We start from the raw sequence: 23,563 nt of genomic DNA, 5'->3' as shown, positions 1-23,563 counted from the left end.
CAGATGTGTGCATCTGGCTTACATGGGTCCTGGGGAGTTGAACCTGAGTCCTTTAGCTTTGCAGGCAAGCACCTTAAATGATCAGCCATCTCTCCAGCCCAAGAACCCAGGTTGAATCCCCAGTATCCATGTAAAGCCAGAGGCACAAAGTGGCGCATGCATCTGGAGTTTGTTTGCAGCGGCTAGAGGCCCTGGCACGCTCAGCCTCTCCCTCCTCCCCCATGTCTGCTTGCAAATAATTTTTAAAAAGTCAAAAAAAGATATGTGTGTGTATGCGTTGGATTCAAATCTTCTAGAAAGACTTGAGCAGGGGGCGGGCTGGGTTTTTACCCTGGAGCCTCTCTTCTGCTGGGACCGGGGTGTCAGCTGATTGTGATTGTCAAATACCTTTAATGTTCATCCTGCTAGTGGACACCTGAGGGCTTTAATGTGTTCATAACCTAAGGAGAACTGAGTCAGATTAATTCTGAAGTAAGGTTTTTGAGATTTCTTTGGAGAGTTGTACAGTAATGTTCTACTTATGTATAAACTCAGCTTCACACTCACTAAGGAACCACAGATGACTTTGAACTTCGGATCCTCCTGCCTCTGCTTCCTGAATACAGAAGTCACAGGCGTGCACACACTATGTGCACCAGGGATTGAACCCAGGACCGTGCACATGCTAGGCCAGCACTCTACTGTTCAGCTCCCTCAATTCTGAAAGTAGTATCTTAAAAAATTTATTTATTTGAGAGCAAAAGACAGAGAATGGGCAGAGAGAGAATGGGCGTGCCAGGGCCTCCAGCCACTGCAAGCGAACTCCAGACACATGTGCCCCCTTGTGCATCTGGCTAACGTGGGACCTGGGGAACCGAGCCTCGAACCGGGGTCCTTAGGCTTCACAGGCAAGCGCTTAACCGCTAAGCCATCTCTCCAGCCCTGAAAGTAGTTTTAAAATATACTTATATATTTTATTTATTTATTTGAGAAAGAAAGAGAGAGAGAATGGGTGCACCAGGGCCTTCAGCCAGTACAAACAAACTCCAGATGCATGCGCCCCCTTGTGCAACTAGCTAACATGAGTCCTGGAGAATCGAACCGGAATGCTTTGGCTTTGTAGGCAAATGCTTTAACCACTAAGCCATCTCTTTAGCACCACCCCCCCCCACACACACCTTTTTTTTAAGTAGAAACTTTGTATGGACACATCATGTGTTAGTATCATTTCCCTCCTCCCTTCCTCCACTCCTCTGAGGGTCCTCCTCAGTGGGATTCTGGTATTCCCTTGGGGTTGTGGGTTATGAGATGTAAGGGCATCAGTCAGTCATTGTCGGGCAGGGGACAGTCCCTCTGGATATTCCCTCCCACTCTGTGGCTCTTACCATCTTTCCACCCACTCTTCTGCAAAATTTCCTGAGCCTTGGTGGGTGTGTTGAGTTCTCAGCAGCTTCTGGATCTCTGCTTTGGTGCAATTTGAGTCTCTTCAGTGTCTGTCTCCATCACCCTGGTGCTGGTTGTCAGGCTCACCATGGAAGCAGCGCTCTTGCTCCTCTTGCCAGTTCCTCTGTGGTTTAACTTGGGCCTTGGCTGATGTGTGTGGGGCAGTTTATCTCCTTGGTTCTCATTGCCTTCTTAAAATAGTTTGTCACATAGCAAGTGTACAATAAAATATTTGTAAGATGCGTGACTTTTGGCTTAGAGTATAAATGGTGTGTTTGTCTTGTAATATTTTTGTACTCTTACTTCCATGGACATTTTGTTTTGTTTTGTTTTTCTTTTCGAGGTAGGGTCTCACTCTAGTCCAGGCTGACCTGGAATTCACTATGTAGTCTCAGGGTGGCCTTGAGCTGTCGGCGATCCTCCTACCTCTGCCTCCCGAGTGCTGGGATTAAAGGCCTGTGCCACCACGCCCGGCTCCATAGACATTTTTCTGATGCAATTATCTATTATTTTTAAAATTTCTTGGCTTTTAGATAATATTAGTACTAAAATTTTATATTTTTACTTTTTACTAAATAGTTTATTTTTTGAGAGAATGGGTGCACCAGGGCTTCCAATCACTGCAGACAAGCTCCAGATGCCCGTACCACCTTGTGCTTCTGGCTTTACATGAGTTCTGGGAAATAGAACCAGGGTCCTTTGGCTGCTGACAAGCACCTTCACTGCTAAGCCATCTCTCCAACCCAGTTTATTTTATGTATGTGCGTGGTGTGTGTGTGTGTGTGTGTGTGTGTGTGTGTGTGTGTGTGTGCATGGGCATGCCACAGTCTCTTGCTGCCAGATGCATGTGCCATGTTTTACATTTGGCTTTTACTTGGGTGCTACTAGGGAATCAAACCTGGGTTAGCAGGCTTTGTAAGCAAGTGCCTTTAACTACTGAGCCATCTCCCCAGGCTAGTACTAATTTTTAAAAAATTTTTTGGTTTTTCGAGTTAGGGTTTCACTCTAGCCCAGGCTGACCTGAACTCACTATGTAGCCTCAAGGTGGCCTCAAACTCATGGCAATCTTCCTACCTCTGCCTCCCAAGTTCTGGGATTAAGGCGTGCTCCACCATGCCTGGCTAAAAATATTTTTTATTATCCTTTATTATTTTTTCTTTTTTTGGTTTTTTGAGGTAGGGTTTCTCCCTAGTCCAGGCTGACCTGGAGCTCATGGTGAACCTCCTACCTCTACCTTCCAAGGGCTGGGATTAAAGATGTGTGCCACCACACCTGGCTTTATTATTTTTAATCTTTTTATTTTTTTTATTAGAGAGTGTGAAAGAAAGAGAGAGAGAGAGAATTGGTGTGCCAGGGCCTCCAGCCACTTCGAGTGAACTCCAGATGCGTGTGCTACCTTGTATGCATGTGTGACCTTGTTTGCTTGCGTCACCTTACATGGGACCTGGAGAGTCAAACATGAGTCCTTAGGCTTTGCAGGCAAGTACTTTAACTGCTAGGCCATCTCTAGCTGGAGGCCCAGACATACCCATTCTTTCTCTTTTTCTCTGTCTTTCTCTCAAATAAATAAATACATAAATAAAATGTATTTAAATTATTTTTATTTTTTTGAGGTAGGGTCTCACTGTAGCCCAGGCTGACCTGGAAATCACTATGTAGTCTCAGGGTGGCCTCGAACCACAGCGATCCTCCCACCTTTGCCTCCCAAGTGCTGGAATTAAAGGTGTGCGCCCCCATGCCTGGCTTTAAAAATACTTTCAAGGTAGAGTTTTACCACTGTAGTCCAAACTCCTGGTAATCCTCCTCAGCTTCTCCCGTATAGGGATTATGTTGTGCACCATCACACCCAGCTTTTACTTTTGAAGTTTTTTCCCCCTAAGTGTGAAGTCATTTTTGCAATCAATAACCAATCCATTACCATAATTGGGTATTACATGATGCCTATTTCTGAGAGTGGGTTTTGTGCTTATGGGCACACAATGGGCAGTGTATCAGTCAAAGAAAAAGACATAGTTCAATGCTTTATGGAGTGGCATTTCCTATTGATTTCCATTTTCTTTCATAAATGTTTCATCTTTATTTTTTATCTCTAGTTGGCAGAGGCTCAAGTGACTGTACATTTCTCTTATCCTGAAGATTTTCCCATCAGCCCAATTATAGAGCAACAATTAAATATTTATGGCATCTTAGAGAGGAATTCTGACAATATATATATATATATATATATATATATATATCTACGTATAGAATGTTATTTATAATCAGGGTATAATGATGGTACATACCTGTTATCTTGGCACTGGGGAGACAGAGGCAAGAGGATTGCTACACACTTGAAGCCAGCCTGGTCTACATAGTGAGCTCTAGGTCATCCAGGGCTATGTGGCAAGACTGTCTCCCCACCCCCAAAAGAGATAGTTATAAAACTGTAGTCAGAGGGGCTGGAGCAATGGCTCATTGGTTAAGGTACTTGCCTGCAATGCCTAACGACCTGGGTTTGATTCCCCAGGACCCACGTAAAGCCAGATGCATGTGGTCATACTCTCGCTGTGCCTGTTTCTCTCACACAAATAAATAAATAAATAAATAAATAACATTTAAAGTGGGGGGGAAAGGTTTCTTAGCAATCTTTAAAAAAAGGGGGGGGGGCTGGAGAGATGGCTCAGTGGTTAAGACTCTTGCTTGAGAAGCCCAGGAACCCAGGTTTGATTTCCTAGTACCCACATGTAATTCCACAGGTACATGCATCTGGAGTTTGTTTGAAGTGGCAAGAGGTCCTGGCACACCCACACTCATTCTTTTTCTCTTTCTCTCTGCTTGCAAATAAATAATAAATAAATGTTAAAAAACAAAAATCTTTGTTGAAATAGCGAAGACGATTCTTTGTTGTTGTTGTTTTTTGACTTTTCAAGGTAGGATCTCACTCTAGTCCAGGCTGACCTGGAACTCGCTATGTAGTCTCAGGCTGGCCTTGAACTCATAGTGATCCTCCTACCTCTGCCTCCCGAGTGCTAGGATTAAAAGCGTGTGCCACCACGCCCGGCTGATTCTTTGTTTTTACCCTAGGTCTCATTCTAGCCCAGGCTGACCTGGAAGTCATTCTGTAGCACCAGACTGGCCTTCAGCACACAGTGATCCTCCTACCTTGGCCTCCCCAGTTCTAGGATTAAAAGCGTGCATTGTCTGGCAAATGATGCTTTAAAAATAAACTATTTATTTATTGGCACTAGGCATGGTGGTGCACGCCTTTAATCCCAGCACTCAGAAGGCAGAGGTAGGAAGATCACTGTGAGTTCAAGGCTAGCCTGAGACTACATAGTAAATTCCAGGTTAGAGCAAGACCCTACTGCAAAAGAAAAAAAAAAAAAGGAAAATACAACAAAAGCTTGGTCCTTAGCTTTTGCAGGCAAGTGCCTTAACCACTAAGCCATCTCTCCAGCCATTCTCTCTCTCTTTTTAAAAAAATATTTTATTTTTTATTTATTTGAGAGAGGGGCAGATAGAGAGAATGGGCGCGCCGTGGCTTTCAGCCACTGTAAACAAACTCCAGATGAGTGCATCACCTTGTGCATCTGGCTCATGTGGGTACTGGGGAATCGAACCTGGGTTCTTGGGCTTCTCAAGCAAGTGTCTTAACTGCTAAGCCATCTCTCCAGCCCATTTTTTTTTAAGATTGCTACTAAATGTTTTTTTCTCCTCACTTTAAATTTTATTTATTTATGTATTTGGGTAAGAGAAGCAGGCACAGCGAGAGTATGACCACACCAGGCCTGCCTGCCACTGCAGATGAACTCCACAGGCAGGTGCCATTTGACACATCTGGCTTTATGTGGGTACTGGGGCATCAAACCTTTACAAGAAAGTGCCTTTCACTACTGAGCCATCTCTCCAGCCCTTTACTTATTTAAAAAAATTTTAAAAATAATTCTAAAACTATTTTATTTTTATTTATTTGACAGAGAGAGAGAATGAGAGAGAGAATGGGTGCACTGGGGCCTCCAGCCATTGCAAATGAACTCTGGACGCTTGCGCCCCCTTGTGCTAACGTGGGTCCTAGGGAATTGAACGTGGGTCCTTTGGTTTTGGAGGCCAACACCTTAGCCATCCCTCCAGACCCCTTTACTTACTTTTTTTTTTTTTAGTTTTTTCGAGGTAGGGTCTCACTCTAGCCCATGCTGACCTGGGATTCACTCTGTAGTCTCAGGGTGGCCTTGAACTCACAGTGAGCCTCCTACCTCTGCCTCCTGAGTGCTGGGATTAAAGGCGTGCGCCACCACACCCGGCATATTTTTAATTAGTTAACAAAGAAGTTATTTTGTATACGGCTTATTTGTAACATCTTTAGTTTTGGTTAGCCCTCCCTACATCCGCTGCTCTCTTCCTCTGACCCTGCTTAGACCTTTCCATCGGTCACTCTAGAGAAAGTCTTCCTAATGACCAGGGAGTAAAGTCGAATCACACGCAAATAAGAGAAGAGCCAATCAAAGCACAGGCTTGACTATGGATTTCATTGTAGCCAGTGCGGGCCAGTCTTGGCTGTGGTTCAGATCTTCTACCGGCTCTGTCTAGCCTCTGAGCATGCGCTGTTCGGTTTTGGTGTGGTATCAAGGAGAGATAGGCAGTTATCTGAAAAGGGCATGAACCTCTCCTCTCTGAGGGCTGCACGTGGAGGTCGGTGTGAAGAGTTCGCCAGGCTGCTGTCCATCCAGCACTGGGGAGGCAGGAGGATAGTTCAAGGTCATTCATGGCTACATAGTAAATTTGAGCCAGCGAGAGCTACATGAAACTGCCTCAAGAAACAAAAACAAGCAAAAAGATTATTCCTGTTTTCTAATACATGGCTGGGTGAAGGTACAATTTTTCTCATACTTCAGGCAGAGTCGGGAATGGTACTGGATCTAATACAGAAATATCTGTGAGGTGGCGACTGTCATCTGTGAAGCCAGACATGGAGGAGATTTACAAACATCTACAGCAGTGATACTCTTCCTAATATTGTTTGTTTACTTGCCTGCATAGTCTAAGGACCTAGGTTCGATTCTACAAGCCACAGGTAAGCCAGATGCACAAGTTGGCATAAGCATCTAGAGTTTGTTTGCAGTGGCTAGAGGCTCTGGCATGCCCATTCCCTCTGTCTCTCTTTCTCCCTCTCTCTCTCTGTCTCAAATTAAAAAAAAAAAAATTAAATTTATTTTCAAGCAGAGAGAAAGAGAGAGAAAATGGGCATGCCAGGGCCTCCAGCCACTGCAAATGAACTCCATATGCATCTGGCTTTACAAGGGTACTGTAAAGGGTACTTGAATTCAGGTTGCTAGCCTTTGCAGGCAAGTACCTTCTTTAGCTCCCTGGTGTTTTTAGTTTTTTTGTGGTAGGGTTTTACTCTGGTCCAGGCTGACCTGGAATTCACTATGTAGTCTCAGGATGGCCTCGAACTCATGGTGATCCTCCTACTTCTGTCTCCCAAGTGCTGGGATTAAATGTGTGCGCTATCATGCCTGGATAAATATTTTACTTATTTATTTTGAGAGAGAGAGAGAGAGAGAGAGAGGCAGACAGAGAGAGGATGGGCACGCCAAGGCCTCCAGTCATTGCAGATGAATTCCAGGCACATGTGCATCTGGATTACATAGGTACTGGGGAATTGAACCTGTATCCTTAGGCTTCACAGGCAGGCACCTTAACTGCTAAGTCATCTCTCCATACCTTCTTTCTTTCTTTTTCTTTTAAATTACTTTATTTATTTATTTATTTATTTATTTATTTATTTATTTAAGAGAGACAGAGGGAGAGAATAGGTGTGCCAGGGTCTGCAGCCACTGCAAATGAACTCCAGATACATGTGCCCCTTTGTGCATCTGGCTTACATAGGTCCTGAAGAATCGAACTGGGATCCTTTGGCTTTGCAGACAAATGCCTTAACCGCTAAGCCATCTCTCTAGCCCCTCCCCCCACTTTTTCCCAATTTTTTGTTTGTTTGCAAGCAGAAAGAGAGAGAGAGAATGGGAGCACCAGGGCCTCTAGCCACTACAAACGAACTCCAGATGCACACACCACTTTGTGTATCTGGCTTTATGTGGGTACTGTGGAACTGAACTTACATTGTTGGGTTGTGCAGGCAATTGCCTTATCCGCTAAGCCATCTCTTCACTCCCTCTGATTCTTTTTTTAAAAACACATTGCTTTATTTATTTGAGAGAAGTGGTGAGAGAAAGAAGCAAACAGAGACAGTGAGTGTGAGCACACCAAGGCCTCCTACCACAGACAGATGCTGTGTGTTGGATTTCCCTGGATACTGGGGAATCAAACCCAGGCCATCAGGTTTTATAAGCAAACACATTTAGTTTCTGAGCCATCTCTCTAGTCCTTAAGCGCTATTACTTAAAGGACCATTTATATTTGCTCACAAAGGTGTCCTTTTAAGATTTGGAGTTTTTCCCATTAAATTTTCCACATTTTAGTCAAGAATGTAAGTGGGCTGATTAGTTTTTCATGTGTTTTGAATTTTCTTCCAGCTGCTGTGTCCATGTGACGATAGCAGTAGGGCACGGCCCCCTTCAAAGACACCTTTATAGAGCACACCAAGAATGATGTTGGGGGCCGGCAGCAAGCATCGATTTATCTGTGACTACTTAAGGCTTTGGTTATCAGCATCTTTTGTCCTGTTTGCACTCCATCCTTTCATTATGGCATGCAGGATAAGTTTATTGAAGGCATACTGTTGGCTCAAGGCTAGTCATCTTTATGGTGGTCTCAGTTCACATGTAAAAGAGTTTCTTGTTGGACGTGGTTGTGCATGCCCTTGATCCCAATAGAAGGATCTCTGGTGAGTTCAAGGCCTGGCTGAGACTACATAGTGAATTCCAGGTGAGCCTGGGCTGGAGTAAGATCCTGTTTGTTTATTTATTTATTCGAGAGAGGAAAAAAAATGGGGAGACCTGAGCCTCTAGCCACTACAAATGAATTCCAGATTCATGCACCACCTTGTGCATCTGGTTTTATGTTGGTACTGGGGAATAGAAATCAAACCTGAGTGCTTTGCAGGCAAGCACCTTAACTGCTAAGCCATCTCTCTGGCACAAAACTATTGCTTTTTGCTTCTTTGTTTGTATTTGATTTTTGGAGATAGGGTTTTGCTTTAGCCCTGGCTGACCTAGAATTCACTAGGTAGTAGTCTCTGGGTGGTCTTGAAGTCATGAAGATCCTCCTACCTCTGCCTCTCCAGTACTGGGATTAAAGGCATGTGCCACCATATCCAGCCTGTTGCTTTTTTAAAATTAATATTATTTAAAATACTATTTATTTGTGATTTAACTTTTTATACTTATTTTTTAATATTTTTTAACTTTTTTGTTTATTTTTATTTATTTATTTGAGAGTGACAGAGAGAGAGAGGGAGAATGGGCGCACCAGGGCTTCCAGCCACTGCAAATGAACTCCAGATGCGTGCGCCCCCTTGTGCATCTGGCTAACATGGGTCCTGGGGAATCAAGGCTTGAACCGGGGTCCTTAGGCTTCACAGGCAAGTGCTTAACCACTAAGCCATCTCTCCAGCCCACTTTTTATATTTAAAATACTATTTATTTGTGATTTAATTTTTTTTTCTGTTGCTTTTTTTTTTTTTTTTTTTTTGGTTTTTCGAGGTGGGGTCTCACTCCAGCCCATGCTGACCTGGAATTCACTATGTCATCTCAGGGTCGTCTTGAACTCATGGTGATCCTCCTACTTCTGCCTCCTGAGTGCTGGGATGAAAGGCGTGCGCCACAATGCCCGGCTTTTCTGTTGGTTTTTAAAAAAAATTTTTTTTGATTATTTATTACAAGGAGGGGTGGGGGAATGGGTAAGTCAGGGCCTGTTGCCAATGCAAATGAACTGCAGATACATGCGCCACTGTGTGTATCTGGCTTTATGACGATACTGGGCAATCAAACCAGAGCTTTCAGGTTATGCAAGCAAGGGCTTTTCACTGCTGAGCCATCTCTCTAGCCCCAGAAAGCTGTTGCTTGATATTGTATATAGTGCTCTACACAATTGCAAAACAGGGGCTTGTGTAAATGTTCAGTGTTTAATCATGGGGATCCGAGTTCAGATCCCTAGCACCCATGTAAAAATGCTAAGTGTGATAACACCTTCCTGTAACTCCATTGCTGGGAGGCAGAGACAGGAGGATCCGTGGGGCTTGCTGGCTAGCTAGTCTAGCTGGATAAGTGAGTTCTTCCAGGTTCAGTGAGAGTCCCTGTTTTAACAAATAAGGTGGAGCTGGTAGCACACACCTTTAATCCCTGCCGAGGCTAGGGGATTGCAATGAGTTGGAAGCCAGCCTGGGGCCACAGAGTGAGTTCCTTCCTGGCCAGCCTGGGCTAGACTGAGACCCTACCTGGGATGGGGTGGAGGACAAAATAGAAGAAAAGAAAGGTGGAGAAGCAGTAGAGGATGACACCTAATGTTGACCTCTGGCCTCCACACCTGTGTGCAGCTGCACACGTGCAAACACATACACATACCAACAAAAAAAGGAAGTGCATAATTGTCATATGATGGAGAAAGTGGGTAGTCAGATTATCAAGAGGACGAGTGAATCCGAGAGCGGGAGGCTTAGCACGCTTCCTAGAGTGCTGAAAATAGCCAAGGGGCAAAAGGAGGTGAGAGGCTGTACAGAGGAAACGCACATGGGGGAGCATTTTTTGTTTTGTTTTGCATTGCTGGTTTTTTGAGGTCGGGTCTCACTCTGGCCCAGGCTGACCTGGAATTCACTATGTAGTCTCAGGGTGGCCTTGAACTCTCGATGATCCTCCTACCTCTGCCTCCTGTGTGCTGTGTGCCACCACACCCGGCCAGGTGCTTAACTTTTTTTTTTCCTTAACATTTTTTATTTTTATTTATTTATTTAAGAGAGAGAGGGAGAGATACAGATATAGACAGGTAGAGAGAGAAAGAGAATGGGTGCACCAGGGCCTCTACCCACTGCAAATGAACTCCAGATGTTGCACCCCCTTGTGCATCTGGCTTATGTGGGGCCTGGGGAGTTGAACCTGAGTCCTTCGGCTTTACAGGAAAGTACTTTAACTGTTAAGCCATCTCTCCAATGTGATCTCCAAATGTGATCACTATGAAACTAATGGCCTCTCCTCCCCTCCCTCCCCCTCTCCTCCTCCCCTCCCCTCCCCTTCTCTTCCCTCTTCTCTCGGTTCCTTTCCTTTGCTGCTGGTCAGAAGAGCAACTTGGAGAAGTGTTTCTCCAAAGTACGTAATTATTACTTGAATTGTTTGTCTGTTTGCTCTCTAAAGTTGTTTAAAGAGAACTCCAGTCTTGTTTACACTGTTGATTTGCTCAACAACCTTGTCTTTAGATATACCACAAATAAATAATCCAGAGCACTATTTCTTTTCAAATAGAATCTAGGAATTTGTGGAATATATTATAGAGGACCAAAAATCTATGAGAACTTTAATGATTTGTTCCATATTTCTTTCTTAATTTTATTTATTTATTTGTTCATGTGTGAGTATGTGTGTGTATGTGTGTTTCTTGCTGAAAATAAATGCCTGTGGACGAAGAATTGAACCTGAGGGCTGGAGAGATGGCTTAGTGGTTTGCCTGCAAAGCCAAAGGACCCAGGTTCAATTCCCCAGGACCCATGTAAGCCAGATGCACAAGGTGGTGCATGTGTCTGGAGTTCGTTTGCAGTGGCTGAAGGCCCTGGTGTGCCCATTCTCTCTATCTGCCTCTTTCTCTCTCCCTCTCTCTCTTTCAAATAAATAAAATAAAATAAAAAAAGAATTGGACATGAGCCAGCAGACTTTGCAAGAAAGTTCCTTTAACCATGGAACATTCTCCCCAGCCCTGATGATATTTTAAATATATATATTTTATTTATTTGAGAGGGAGAGAAAGAATGAGCATGCCAGGGCCTTCAGCTGCTGCAAACGAATTCCAGACGTGTGCCCTTGTGCGTATGTTTGACATTGCATGCTTGTATCACTGTGGGCTTACGTGGTACCTGGAGATTCAAAGATGAGTTCTTAGGCTTTGTAGGCAAGTGCCTTAAACACTAAGCCATCTCTCCAGCCCCCTGATAATATCTTAAATGACTGGTTATAAAGATAATTATATTTTAAAAATTGTTTATTAAAACAAAAGAAAAAATTGTTTATTGATTTGTACATGTGTAATATATATATATATATATGTATACACACACACACACACACACACACACAAATACACACACATACCAGGTCCTCTTGTCTCTGTGAATGAACACCAGATACTTGAGCTGCTTTTTGTGTTTGACTTGGAAATTGAAGCCTAGCTGGCAGGCTTTGCAAGTGAGGACCTTTAGCCATCTCTCCAGCTCATATACAGTTTGCTTGTTTTCTGAAGTAGGGTTTCACTCTAGCCCAAGCTGACCTGGAATTCACTATGTAGTCTCAGGGTAGCCTTAAGTGATTCTCCTTCCTCTGCCTCCTGAATGCTGGGATTAAAAATGTGTGCCACCAAACCCCCCTCCATGTACATCTTTTGAATATCATATCTCAATAAAAAGTGGCTGGGGGCCCCGCGTGGTGGCACATACCTTTAATCCCAGCACTCGGGAGGCAGAGGAAGGAGGATCGCTGTGAGTTCGAGGCCACCCTGAGACTACATAGTGAATTCCAGGTCAGCCTGGGCTAGAGTGAGACCCCACCTCGAAAAACCAAACCCCACCCCCCCAAAAAAAAAGTGGCTGGGGGAAAAAAGAGGCTGAAGTGTGACATTGACTGTGCACTGTTCTGTCACAGGGATGTGCATGGTAGGGTTACGTAGCAGTCTTGTGTGTTTATTTGACTTGGCCCTTGCCCGTTGTGTGAGCTGCTCCTGGCTGATTGTGAAATGGGGCCGGGGCTCTGCACATCCTGTCGGCCCACAGCAGGATGATCGGAAAGGCTGGAGGCTGCGGCCCCTGTGGCTGCCTGGAGCCTCCCCCTTTCTGCATTACCTGTGAGGCAGTCCTGAGCCTCCTGCTCCAGCCTTACTGGAGGCTCCTGCCTGGGATGTGCTAATGTGGTCTCTGGCTCCCTTCCACATCTCCCCGGTCAGCTCCCTCCTGGGCCAGGCCCTCTGCTGCTTGTGTGTAGAGCTGCCCACTCCCTGCCATTCCCATCTGTGGCCATTGCTCCTGATCCCTGCCCTCTCCTGCCAGAGTCCATCTGTTTGTCCAGTCCCTGCTGGACAGGCCAGACCTTCGATCCACACAGCCAAATGGCGTTTAGTTGTCTCTCTCCCCTTCCCCCACTCCCGAAATGTAACTCCCTTGTATCTGGACCATTTATCTGGTGGCAGGAAGCAGAACCTGAGTCACCCTGCAGCCCTCCCTTCCTCACGTCCTTCCCAGCTCCTCATCCAATCATCGCTAACATTTAGTAATTCTAGCTGCTAAGTGTCTCCAAATGCTTCCCTTATGCTTCCATTTTCTCTCATCCAGACTCTTAGGGCAGTCTTCTGGCTTCCATCTCCCGGTGATGCCAAGCAGATCTGTGGTCATGCCCCTGCCCTTGTAAGACCTGCTTGTGCCTGCTGAGAGTCTGGTTCCTTGGCTGTGCCTTTAGGACCTTGGGTACTGTATAGTCTCCCCACCTGGCCTCATTCCCTTCCCCACCACGCGGGACGAATCCATGAGTTGTGAGCTCCTCCACACCTGTGCAGCAATGCTGCGGTCCCTGGTCCACCTGCCCTCGCTTTCTCCCTCACAGGAACCTCTGAGCCCTCAGCCAGCTATTGCGCTCATCTCTGTTCATTTTGGTTCCCTGGCACACATGATATAGGTCTGTGGACAAAGTCCACATGCATTCTTTTGTTCACTTGAAGAAGGCAGAAATTTATAATTCCCTCCCACTTCCTGCTCCAGATTCAATCAGCTGTTGGTTTTTGCTTCAGCTCCGGTTGACCTGGAATTCTCTGTGTAGTCTCAGGGTGGCCTTGAACTCATGGGTGATCCTTCTACCTCCACCTCCTGAGTGCTGGGGCGGTCCTTCTACCTCTGCCTCCTGAGTGCTGGGTTTAAAGGTGTGAGCCACCACGCCTGGCACAATCAGCTGTTTTTAAATGTTGGAAATGTTCTTCGTTTTAATTTTTTTCAAATATTTTTATTTATTTGAGAGACAGAGAAAAAGGCAGGCAGAAAGAAAGAGAGTATGGGCCAGGGTCTCCAACCACTACAAATAAACTCCATACACATGTGCCACTTTGTGTATCTGGCTTTATGTGGGTACTTGGGAATCGAACATGGTCCATCAGACTTTGCAAGCAAGTGCCTGCAAGTACCTTTAACTGCTGAGCCATCTCTCCAGCCTTCCAAAATACATGTATATTTTTACTTATACGTGTGTGTGTGTGTGTGTGTGTGTGTGTGTGTGTGTGTGTGTGTGTATGCATGCCAGGGTCTCTTGCTGCTTGCTGCAAACAAACTCCAGACACGTGTCACTTTGTGCATATGACTTTACATAGGTACTGGGGAATTGAGCCCAGGCTGGCATGCTTTGCAAGCAAGAGCCTTTAACCACTGAGCAATCTCCCCAGCCCCATAATCAGCTGTTTTGAAGGATTATCCAACAATAGCTGCCGAGGTGCTCTGTGTGTGTGTGCGCGTGCGCGTGCACACACACACGTGCATGCACATGCGTGTTTGCACCCTTGCATGCATGCACAGGGCACCTTTGGTTTTAAGCACTACAAAAAGATATTTTCTTTTGCACCAAGACGTTCACTGTATTTAAAAAGTCATATTTCTACAAGGAAGAGGGAGCATGACTGAGTGGCTCACAATGCAGTTTTCTGATTCATGTTGTAGCCAGATTTGGTAATGCTGACCTGAAGCTGTTCAACAAAAGAGACCCTAAGTCTAAGCATGGAAAACACTAGAACCGCTGCTGGGAAGTGATGTATTACCGTGAGACCGGTCCATTGACTTGTGTTAATCACAGAGAAGTTCTATAAACTCTTTCTCTCCTCTCTCAACAGGATCAGTTTGACAACTTAGAAAAACACACACAGTGGGGAATTGATATTTTGGAAAAATACATCAAGTTTGTCAAGGAAAGGACTGAAATTGAACTCAGCTATGCGAAGCAGCTCAGGTAAGGAAAAGAAGGCTTTAAAAAAATTGTTTTAAAAAAGTTGTTGCTTTTGTGTGTATTGTGGTGTGTGATGTGATGCTGTGTGGCTTCCCATAGACCTGAGGTAGCCTAAGGAGAATGTCAGGTGTCCGCTCTGTCTCTTCTGCCAGGTCTGTGTTTTGAGATGGAGTCTGTTGTTATTGATTCTTGAGCTCAAAGGGCTTCAACCATTGTGGGTCTCTGCTACCTGGGGGCCTGGGGTAACAGGTGTTCATGGTCATGCCTAGCTGTTTACGTGGTATCTGGGGAGTCAAACTCTGGAGGTCTCGGGACCCATTATGTCCTCATGCTTGGTAAAGAAGTAGGCTTGAAATAAATTAAAAAATTTGAAAAAAAATTAAAAGGGGGGGGGGCTGGAGAAGTGGCTTAGCAGTTAAGTGCTTGCCTATGAAGTCTAAGGACCCCAGTTTGAGGCTCGATTCCCCAGTACCCAAGTAAGCCAGATGCACAAGGGGATGCATGCATCTGGAGTTTGTTTGCTGTGGCTGGCGGCCCTGGTCTCTCTCTCTCTGCCTTTTTTTTCTCTCTGTCTGTCTGTCACTCTCAAATAAATAAACAGAGATAAACAAAAATTTTTAAAAAAAGAAGTAGGCTCAACTGATGATCCATCTCTCCAGCCTTTTGGAGAAAAAAACCCTTTGGCTTTTGACTGTTGATCTGCAAATAGATATAAAGATCATTTATATTCTCCTTTTGTGGTGTTTAAAGTAGATTTTTCTTTCATGAAAGATAATAGTACAATAGAAACAACTGGTTTTCATGCAGAACTTAGTTCATAGGATAGTAAAAACAGAAACCAAGTCATTGGGTTTTATTGTTTTGTTTTTGCTTTTCGAGGTAGAATCTCACTCTAGACCAAGCTGACCTGGAATTCACTATGTAGTCTCAGGGTGGCCTTGAACTCACAGCAATCCTCCTACCTCTGCTCCCAAGTGCTGGGATTAAAGGTGTGCGCCACCACACCTAGTCTTCCAAGTCATTGCTTTTTGTTTGGTTGTTTTTGTCAATTTGTTTGTTTGATTGGTTGTTTTGAGGCAGGGTTTCACTCTGGCCCATGCTGACTTGGAACTCACTGTAGCTCACAGCTGACCTTGAACTTATGGTGAGCCTGGCTGGCTTGTTATTGAGACAGGATCTCACATATGAATCCCAGGCTGGTTTCAAACTCTCTTGTGTGGACTAAACTGGACTCCGAGAGCTGGGATTGCCACACCTGACTTTTAGGCGATGATGATTGTTTTATTAATTAGCAACACTGGGGATTGAAAGCAGGATCTTATGCATCTAGGCAAATGCTCTACCACTGAACTATGCCCTGGCTCCTAGGTTTAGGTTCCTATGAAATTGTTGGTTTTGGGGACAACTTGGTTATCAGCAAACTTTAAAAAAATATTTATTTATTTATCTATTATTTTGGTTTTTCTTTTTTTTTCAATTTTTTTGTTTATTTTTTATTTATTTATTTGAGAGTGACGGGGGGGGGGGCAGGCAGGCAGGCAGAGAGCGAGAGAATGGACGCGCCAGGGCCTCCAGCCACTGCAAACGAACTCCAGACGCGTGCGCCCCTTTATGCATCTGGCTAGCGTGGGTCCTGGGGAATCGAGCCTCGAACTGGGGTCCTTAGGCTTCACAGGCAAGTGCTTAACCGCTAAGCCATCTCTCCAGCCCTATTTTGGTTTTTCAATGTAAGGTCTCACTCTAGCCCAGGGTGACCTGGAATTCACTATTTATTCTCAAGCTAGCCTCGAACTCACAGTGATCCTCCTACCTCAGCCTCCCTAGTGCTGGGCTTAAAGGCATGCGCCACCATGCCTTACAATATATATATGTATTTTTTTAATTAAAAAATATGAGAGGGCTGGAGAGATAGCTTAGCAGTTAAGACAATTGTGAAGCCTAAGGACCCAGGTTTGATTCCCCAGTACCCACATGAGCCACATGTACATGATGACATGTCTGGAGTTCATTTGCAGTGGCTGGAGGCCCTAGTGTACCCATTCTCTTCCTCTCTCTCCCTCTTTCTCAAATAAATGAATAAAATATATTTAAAAGAACATGAGCCGGGTGTGGTGGCATATACCTTTAATCCCAGCACTTGGGAGGCAGAGACAAGAGGATCGTTATGAGTTCGAGACCACCGTGAGACTACATAGTGAATACCAGGTCAGCCTGAGCTAGAGTGAAACCTTGTCCTTTGACCTTTATATGTATGCCAAGGCACATATGTGCCTGCACTCACACACATGCACATAAACATGTATACACACTAATAAATAATACACTTTTTTGTTGTTTTTTTCAAGGCCGGGTCTGGCTCTGGCTGACCTGGAATGCACTATGTAGTCTCAGGTTGGCCTCGAATTCTTGGCAATCCACCTACCTGTGCCTCAGAATACTGGGATTAAAGGTGTGCACCACCACGCCCAGCTCTGGTTTTTTAAAAATATTTTATATTTATTTATTTGGCAGAGAAAGAGGGAGAGGGAAAGAGGGAGAGAATGAGTGTGCCAGGGCCTCCAGCCACTGCAAACAAACTCCAGACACGTGTGCCTCTTCATGCATCTGGCTAACATGGGTCCTGGGGAATCGAACCCGAGTCCTTTGTCTTTGCAGGCAAACACTTTAACCGCTAAGCCATTCCTCCAGCCCCTGGCTTTAAGAGTTTTAAAAAATATTTCATTTCAAAAATTTTTCATTTTTTTATTTATTTGCAGGGCCTCCTGCCACTATAAGCAAACTCCAGATGTATGCGCCACTTTGTGCATCTGGCTTTACATGGATACTGGGGAATCAAACCCAGGTTGTTAGGCTTTGCAGACAATTGCCTTAACCACTGGGCAATCTTTCCAGCCCCAGCTCTGGACTTTTAATTTTTATTTAAATTTCATTTATTGGGGCTGGAGCGATGGCTCACTAGTTAACAGTACATGCTCACAAAGACTGATGACCTAGGTTCTATTCCCTAGTACCTACATAAAGCCAGGTATACAAAGTGGTGCATGCGTCCAGAGCTTGTAGTGTCAGGAGACCCTGTTCTGCTCATTCTCTCTCTCTCTCCATATATATATATATATATATATATATATATATATATATATATATATATATATGATTATTTTATTTGCCAGGCATGGTGGCTCATGCCTTTAATCACAGCACTAAGAAGGCAGAGGTAGGAGGATCACTATGAGTTTGAGGCCAACTTGAGACTACCTAGTGAATTCCAGGTCAGGGTGGGCTAGAACAAGGCCCTACCTTGAAAAATCAAACAAACACAAAAATTTGAGGTGGTTGAGGTTTCATTGTTCTTCGGGGACTGTGGAGGAAGAAAGCTAGGTGGGTTTGACCTGTGATTTTGGCATTTATGAAGCTGAGGCAGGGGGGGTGGGGGGAAATGTATAATAAAGCCTTGGGGCTGGGGAGATGGCTTAGTGGTTAAGGCACTTGCTTGGAAAGCCAAAGGAACCAGGTTTTATCCCCCAGTATCCACGTTAAGCCAAATGCACAAGGTGGTACATGCATCTGGAGTTTATTTGCAGTGACTGGAGGCCCAGATGTGCCCATTTTCTCTCTTTCTCATTTGCTTCTCTCAAACATAAAAATCATTGCCGGGCGTGGTGGCACACACCTTTAATCCCAGCACTCAAGAGGCAGAGGTAGAAGGATTGCCGTGAGTTCGAGGCCACCCCAAGACTCCATAGTGAATTCCAGGTCAGCCTGGGCTAGAGTGAGACCCTACCTCGAAAAACCAAAATAAATAAATAAAGTAATTTTTTTTAAGTTAAAAAAAGTACCAGGCATGGTGGTGCACACCCAGCACTTTGGAGGCAGAGGTAGGAGGAGCACCGTAAGTTCAAGGCCACTCTGAGACTCCATAGGGAATTCCAGGTCAGCCTGGGCTAGAGTGAGACCCGACCTTGAAACCACCTCCCTGCTCCTCCCCACCCCCAGAGAAAAAAAGTTACAAAAATTGCTTATCCGCCCGTGCGCCAGGGCCTCGTATTTGCTGCAAACCAAACATTAGCCGCTTACGCCACTTCTTTGCATCTGGCTTACATGTGTGGCTTGGGAACTGAGCCTGTGCCAGCAGGCTTTTCAAGCAAGTGCCTTTAACTACTGAGACATCTTCCCAGCCCTTAGACCTTTAAATCATTAATGATAAAGTTATCCAGGAAATTTGTTTTCCTATAAAATATTTAAAAGTTGCTGGTGGAACTAGCCTTTGAGTGGCATGCAGTATCTGCAGTGAGTTGTTAGCTAAATGGGCTGTGGATGTTGTCTGAAGACCTGGTAAAGACCTCAATGGCTTGGGGTTTAACAACGTTTGGTTTTCGTCTAAAGCATATCAGCGTAAATGATGGGTCATGTGCTGCTTTCTTTTATTTTTTTCTTTGTTAAATATTTACTTTTATTTACTTGAGAGAGAGAGAGAATGGGTGTAATAGGGCCTCTAGCCACTGCAAATGAACTCCACACACACACACGTGCCACCTTGTGCATCTGGCTTACGTGGGTCCTGAGGAATTGAACCTGGGTCCATTGGCTTTGCAAGGCAAGTGCCTTAACTACTAAGCTGTCTCTCCAGCCCCATTATTTTCTTTTATGTAGCCCAGGCCAGTTGCAAACTTGCTATGAAAACTGAGGAGAGGGGCTGGGGAGATGGCTCAATAGAGACAAAAATTTTCATCCGATCCAGTCCATGTCTAGGGCCCTGTGTGAGTGTCAGATTCTGTGTTGGTTTGAGTCACACGTCTCCATAAGCTCATGGTGCTGAATGCTCGATTCCAAGCTGGTGGTAGTTTGGGAGGTGGAGCCTTGCTGGAGGAGGTGTGTTGCTGCGGTCTGACTTTGGGGTGCTTTAGCCCCCCTTGCCAGAGTCCGACTCACTCTCCTGCTGCTGTTTTCCACCTGCTGTGGCAGAGGTCTGTCCAGCGTCTGCTCATGTCCTGCTTTCCCTGCCGTCATAGAGCTTCCCCTCAAGACTGTGAGCCAAAGTAAATCCTTTCCTCCTGTCAGCTGCTTTTGGCCAGGTGCTTTGTCCCAGCAATGAGGAGGTAACTACAATAGTCTCACTAGCACTGTGGGTCTGAACGTAAGAGTAGAAAATGGTTTGCCTTGTGTTGGTTAGTGACAAAACGCTGCCTTTCACATGAAAAATGGGTTATAGTGGTTTAGCACAAATTCTTCTCTGTTTTCATGGGTATTCCCTCGGAGACTTGTTTATGCTTGTTTTTCTTTCTTTTTTTTTTATGACATAGACTCCTCCTTCCTAGTGCCTTACGAGTCTGCCAACCCAGTTTTGCTTTGTAGATGTGTTGTGACAAGCATTTGGTCAGTGTATGTGTTTCCTAATGCCAGGTGTTGACAGCAGGGCTCTCTGCTCCTGCTAGGTAATGCTTGCCGCCGGATTACATCCCAGCCCTCGCTCTTACGATGTCTCAGTGACTCCCAGGTCAGAAAGGGAAAGTGCTTCTGGCCCTTTCTCCTGACCCTGGGTGACAAAATTAGAGGCAATTGGCTGGTGAGGTGGTGCACGCATTTAATCCCAGCACTCAGGAGGCAGAGGTAGGAGGATCACTGTGAATTCGAGGCCAGCCTGAGACTACATAGTGAATTTCAGGTCAGCCTGGGCTAGAGCGAGACCCTACCTCAAAAAACAAAAACAAAAACAAACAAAAAAAAATTAGAGGCAACTGGAATGACTCCAAATTCTAATAAAATTCCGTAGCTCACCATTGGTCAGAGTATAGCCTCAGAATGACCAGTGGTTATAGCTCAAGGACTTCTTCTGAGATAGGAATATTGACATTTGGGCATGAGGAGGTGGCCCAGTGGTTAAAGGTACTTGCTCACAAAGCCAGTTGGCCTGGGTTTGATTTCCCAGTACCCACATAAACCCAGATGCACAAAGTTGACCCATGGGCCTGGAGTTCATTTACAGTGGCAAGGGGGCCCTGTTGTGCCCATGCTTGCTCTCTCTCAAAAAGAAAACTGTGTGCGGAGTTAACTCTAGTCTGTATGGCAACTGCTCACTTCCAGATGTGTATCTGCAAGTCATTTGTCTCCCAGAAGTGGCTTGCTCAGAATTCTCCACTTGGAGGCTGGAGAGATGGCTTAGTAGTTAAGGCACTTGCCTGCGAAGCCCAAGGACCCAGGTTTGATTCCATAGGATCCAAATAAACCAGATGCACAAGGTGGCACATGCATCTGGAGTTCATTTGCAGTGGCTGGAGGCCCTAGCTCACCCATTTTCTCTCTCTGCCTCTTTCTCTCATAAATAATAAATAAATAAAATATTAAAAGAAATCCCCACTTGGATATCCTAAAACATCTGAAACTGAAATATGGAACGGCTAAGTACACTACCTCAGTTTCTGCTTTTTTTTTTTTTTTTTTTTTGAGGTAGGGTCTCACTCTAGCCCACGCTGTCCTGGAACTCACTATGTAGTCTCAGGGTGGCCTTGAACTCACAGTGATCCTCCTACCTCTGCTTCCCGAGTGCTGGGATTAAAGGTGTGTGCCACCATGCCCAGCTTCTGCATTTTTGAGGCTTTGCTTCCCTAGTCAAGGTGAGTGAGTCATCTTTCCAGTTTTTGCTCAGAAGCCCTGCCGTCCTCTTTTTCTCACAGTCCCTTGTTCAAGCCATCACGACATGCCAGCCACTCTCTCCAAACTGACCCAAGATCCAACCGCTTCTCATCTCCCCGCCGCTGGGTGTAGGTCACCATTGTCTCTTGCCTAGACCACCCACAAGTAAGCCTTCTAGCTGCTTTATTCCACCCTCATCCCTTACCGTCTGCCTGTTTTCTGCAAAGCAGCCACTCCTCATTCCATTTGAGGAGTTCTAAAGTGCTTAGGGGGAGTGTTCAGAGTACGACGCTGTGTAACATGGTCCATTTCTTCCACCACTCCCTCCTCTCTCTCCCCTGACCGCACAGAAACCTCCTCACCACTCCCTGAACACACAGGCAGACTATTGCTCTGCCCCTGCCAAGAACATGTCACCTGCTAGAGGGGAGGCTCAGTAGCATGGAGACCACTTAGTTAGTAAGCATGAGGGAGGCCTTAGTACTCCATTCCCACCATTGAAAATAAATAAATGAATAAAAAGCCAGGGGCTGGAGAGATGGCTTAGTGGTTAAGGCATTTGCCTGCAAAGCCGAAGGACCCAGGTTTGATTCCACAGGACCCACATAAACCAGATGCACAAGGGGGCACATGTGTCTAGAGTTTGTTTGCAGCAGCTGAAGGCCCTGGCAAGGCCATTCTTCCACTCCAGCCCCTCACCCCATCTCTCTGCCTCTTTCTCTCTCTTAAATTAAAAAAAAGTCAGGTGTGGTAGCGCATGGCTTTAATCCCAGCCCTCCAGAAGCAGAGGTAGGAGGATCGCCGTGAGTTCAAGGCCACCCTGAGACTACATAGTGAATTCCAGGTCAGTCTGGGCTAGAGTGAGACCCTACCTTGGAAAAGAAAAAAGGAAAAAAGAAAGTAAATGAATAAATGTTACCACTATGTTCTCCCACGGTTCATGCGCTGTGCTCTCCCACAGTCCACGCGCTGTGCTCCCCCACGGTCCACGCGCTGTGCTCCCCCACGGTCCACGCGCTGTGCTCTCCCACGGTCCACGCGCTATGCTCTCACACGATCCATGCGCTATGTTCTCCCACGATCCACGTGACCAATTCCCTCTCCTCCAGGTCCTACCCAAACCTCACTGCCCACCTTCTTTCTTGTTCCTAGCCTTTATGTTTGTTTTATTTTTACATTTTACAGATTGTCTATCACTGATCTGGAATTCACTATGTACTCTTAGGGGGAGGCCTCAAAATCATGGCGATACTCCTGTCTCTGCTTCCCAGGTGCTGGAATTAAAGGTGTGCACCACCATGCCCAGCTGCAGAGAGAATGGACACACTGGGGCCTGTAGCTGCTGCAAATGGACTTCAGATGCATGTGCCACTCTGTGCATCTGGCTTTATGTGGGTATCAGGGAATTGAACTCCAGTCATTAGGCTTGGCAGGCAAGTGCCTTAAAAACTAAGCAATCTTTCCAGCCCAACCTGCTTTACTTTTATTTTATCATTTATGTGTTTATTTATTTATTTATTTTTCGAGGTAGGGTCTCACTCTAGCCCAGGCTGACCTGGAATTCACTATGGAGTCTCAGGGTGGCCTTGAACTCACAGCGATCCTCCTACCTCTGCCTCCCAAGTGCTGGGATTAAAGGCGTGCGCCACCACGCCCGGCTCATCCTTATTTGCACGTGTGTATGGGTGTGCTGGGTTCTCTTGCCACTACAGAGGTGATGCCAAAATGCTTGAGCCACTTTTTGCTCTAGCACTACCTGAGTGGCTTGGAAATTAAACCTGGACCAGGAGGCTTTCAAGCAAGTGCTTTTAACCAGTGGGCCATTTCCCAACCCCTATTTTTTCACCGAGGCATTTTCTTCATATGTATGCTTTTTAAAATTTTTTTATTTATTTGAGAGAGAGAGAGTTAAAGAGTGTGTGAGAGATGGGGGTGCCAGGGTCTCCAGCCACTGCAACTGAACTCCAGATGCACGTACCATCATGTACATGTGACTTATGTGGGTACGGGGGAATCCAACCTGAGTTCTTAAGCTTTGCAGGCAAGCCTTAACCGCCAAGCCATCTCTGTAGCCCCATATGTATGCCTTGTACCCCTAGAAAAAGAGTCCCAGGATCTTCCCTCCCATGTGATTTCCTCTTGCTTCCTCACAGTCCATGATGCCAGCTTGGGTTGTCAGTACAGTGAAATCATACTGACAGGATGGAAGCAGAGTTTGCTGTCCTTTTTCTAAGTCTGAGCTACACATCACATGTGGGGCTGACTTCTCCACACTTGTTTAATCTGCCCATGAGGTTCACAACAATCTTCCAGCTCTGTGATCATCACAGTTAGAAAACAGACAAGGACTTTGGACAAATAAGGAGCTGGTGTCAGCCTCTTTTGCAGCCCAGTTGATGCTC

The 23,563-nt window shown here is 45.4% G+C and overlaps 1 protein-coding gene across 13 annotated transcripts in view; it reads left to right on the top strand.

The window, feature by feature from the left end:
* Fnbp1 (formin binding protein 1) overlaps positions 1-23,563 on the top strand; it is a 177,537-nt gene that overhangs the window by 44,621 nt on the left and 109,353 nt on the right. For all 13 annotated transcript variants that reach the window (XM_045145599.1, XM_045145671.1, XM_004671761.2 and 10 more), the window contains exon 2: positions 14,419-14,534. In XM_045145599.1, the coding sequence (XP_045001534.1) occupies positions 14,419-14,534 (116 nt within the window). The remainder of the gene's footprint in view (positions 1-14,418; positions 14,535-23,563) is intronic.

This window comes from Jaculus jaculus, chromosome 1 (assembly GCF_020740685.1).
Source record: "Jaculus jaculus isolate mJacJac1 chromosome 1, mJacJac1.mat.Y.cur, whole genome shotgun sequence".
Taxonomy (NCBI): Eukaryota; Metazoa; Chordata; class Mammalia; order Rodentia; family Dipodidae; genus Jaculus; species Jaculus jaculus.
This window is presented reverse-complemented; position numbering and strand designations above follow the sequence as displayed.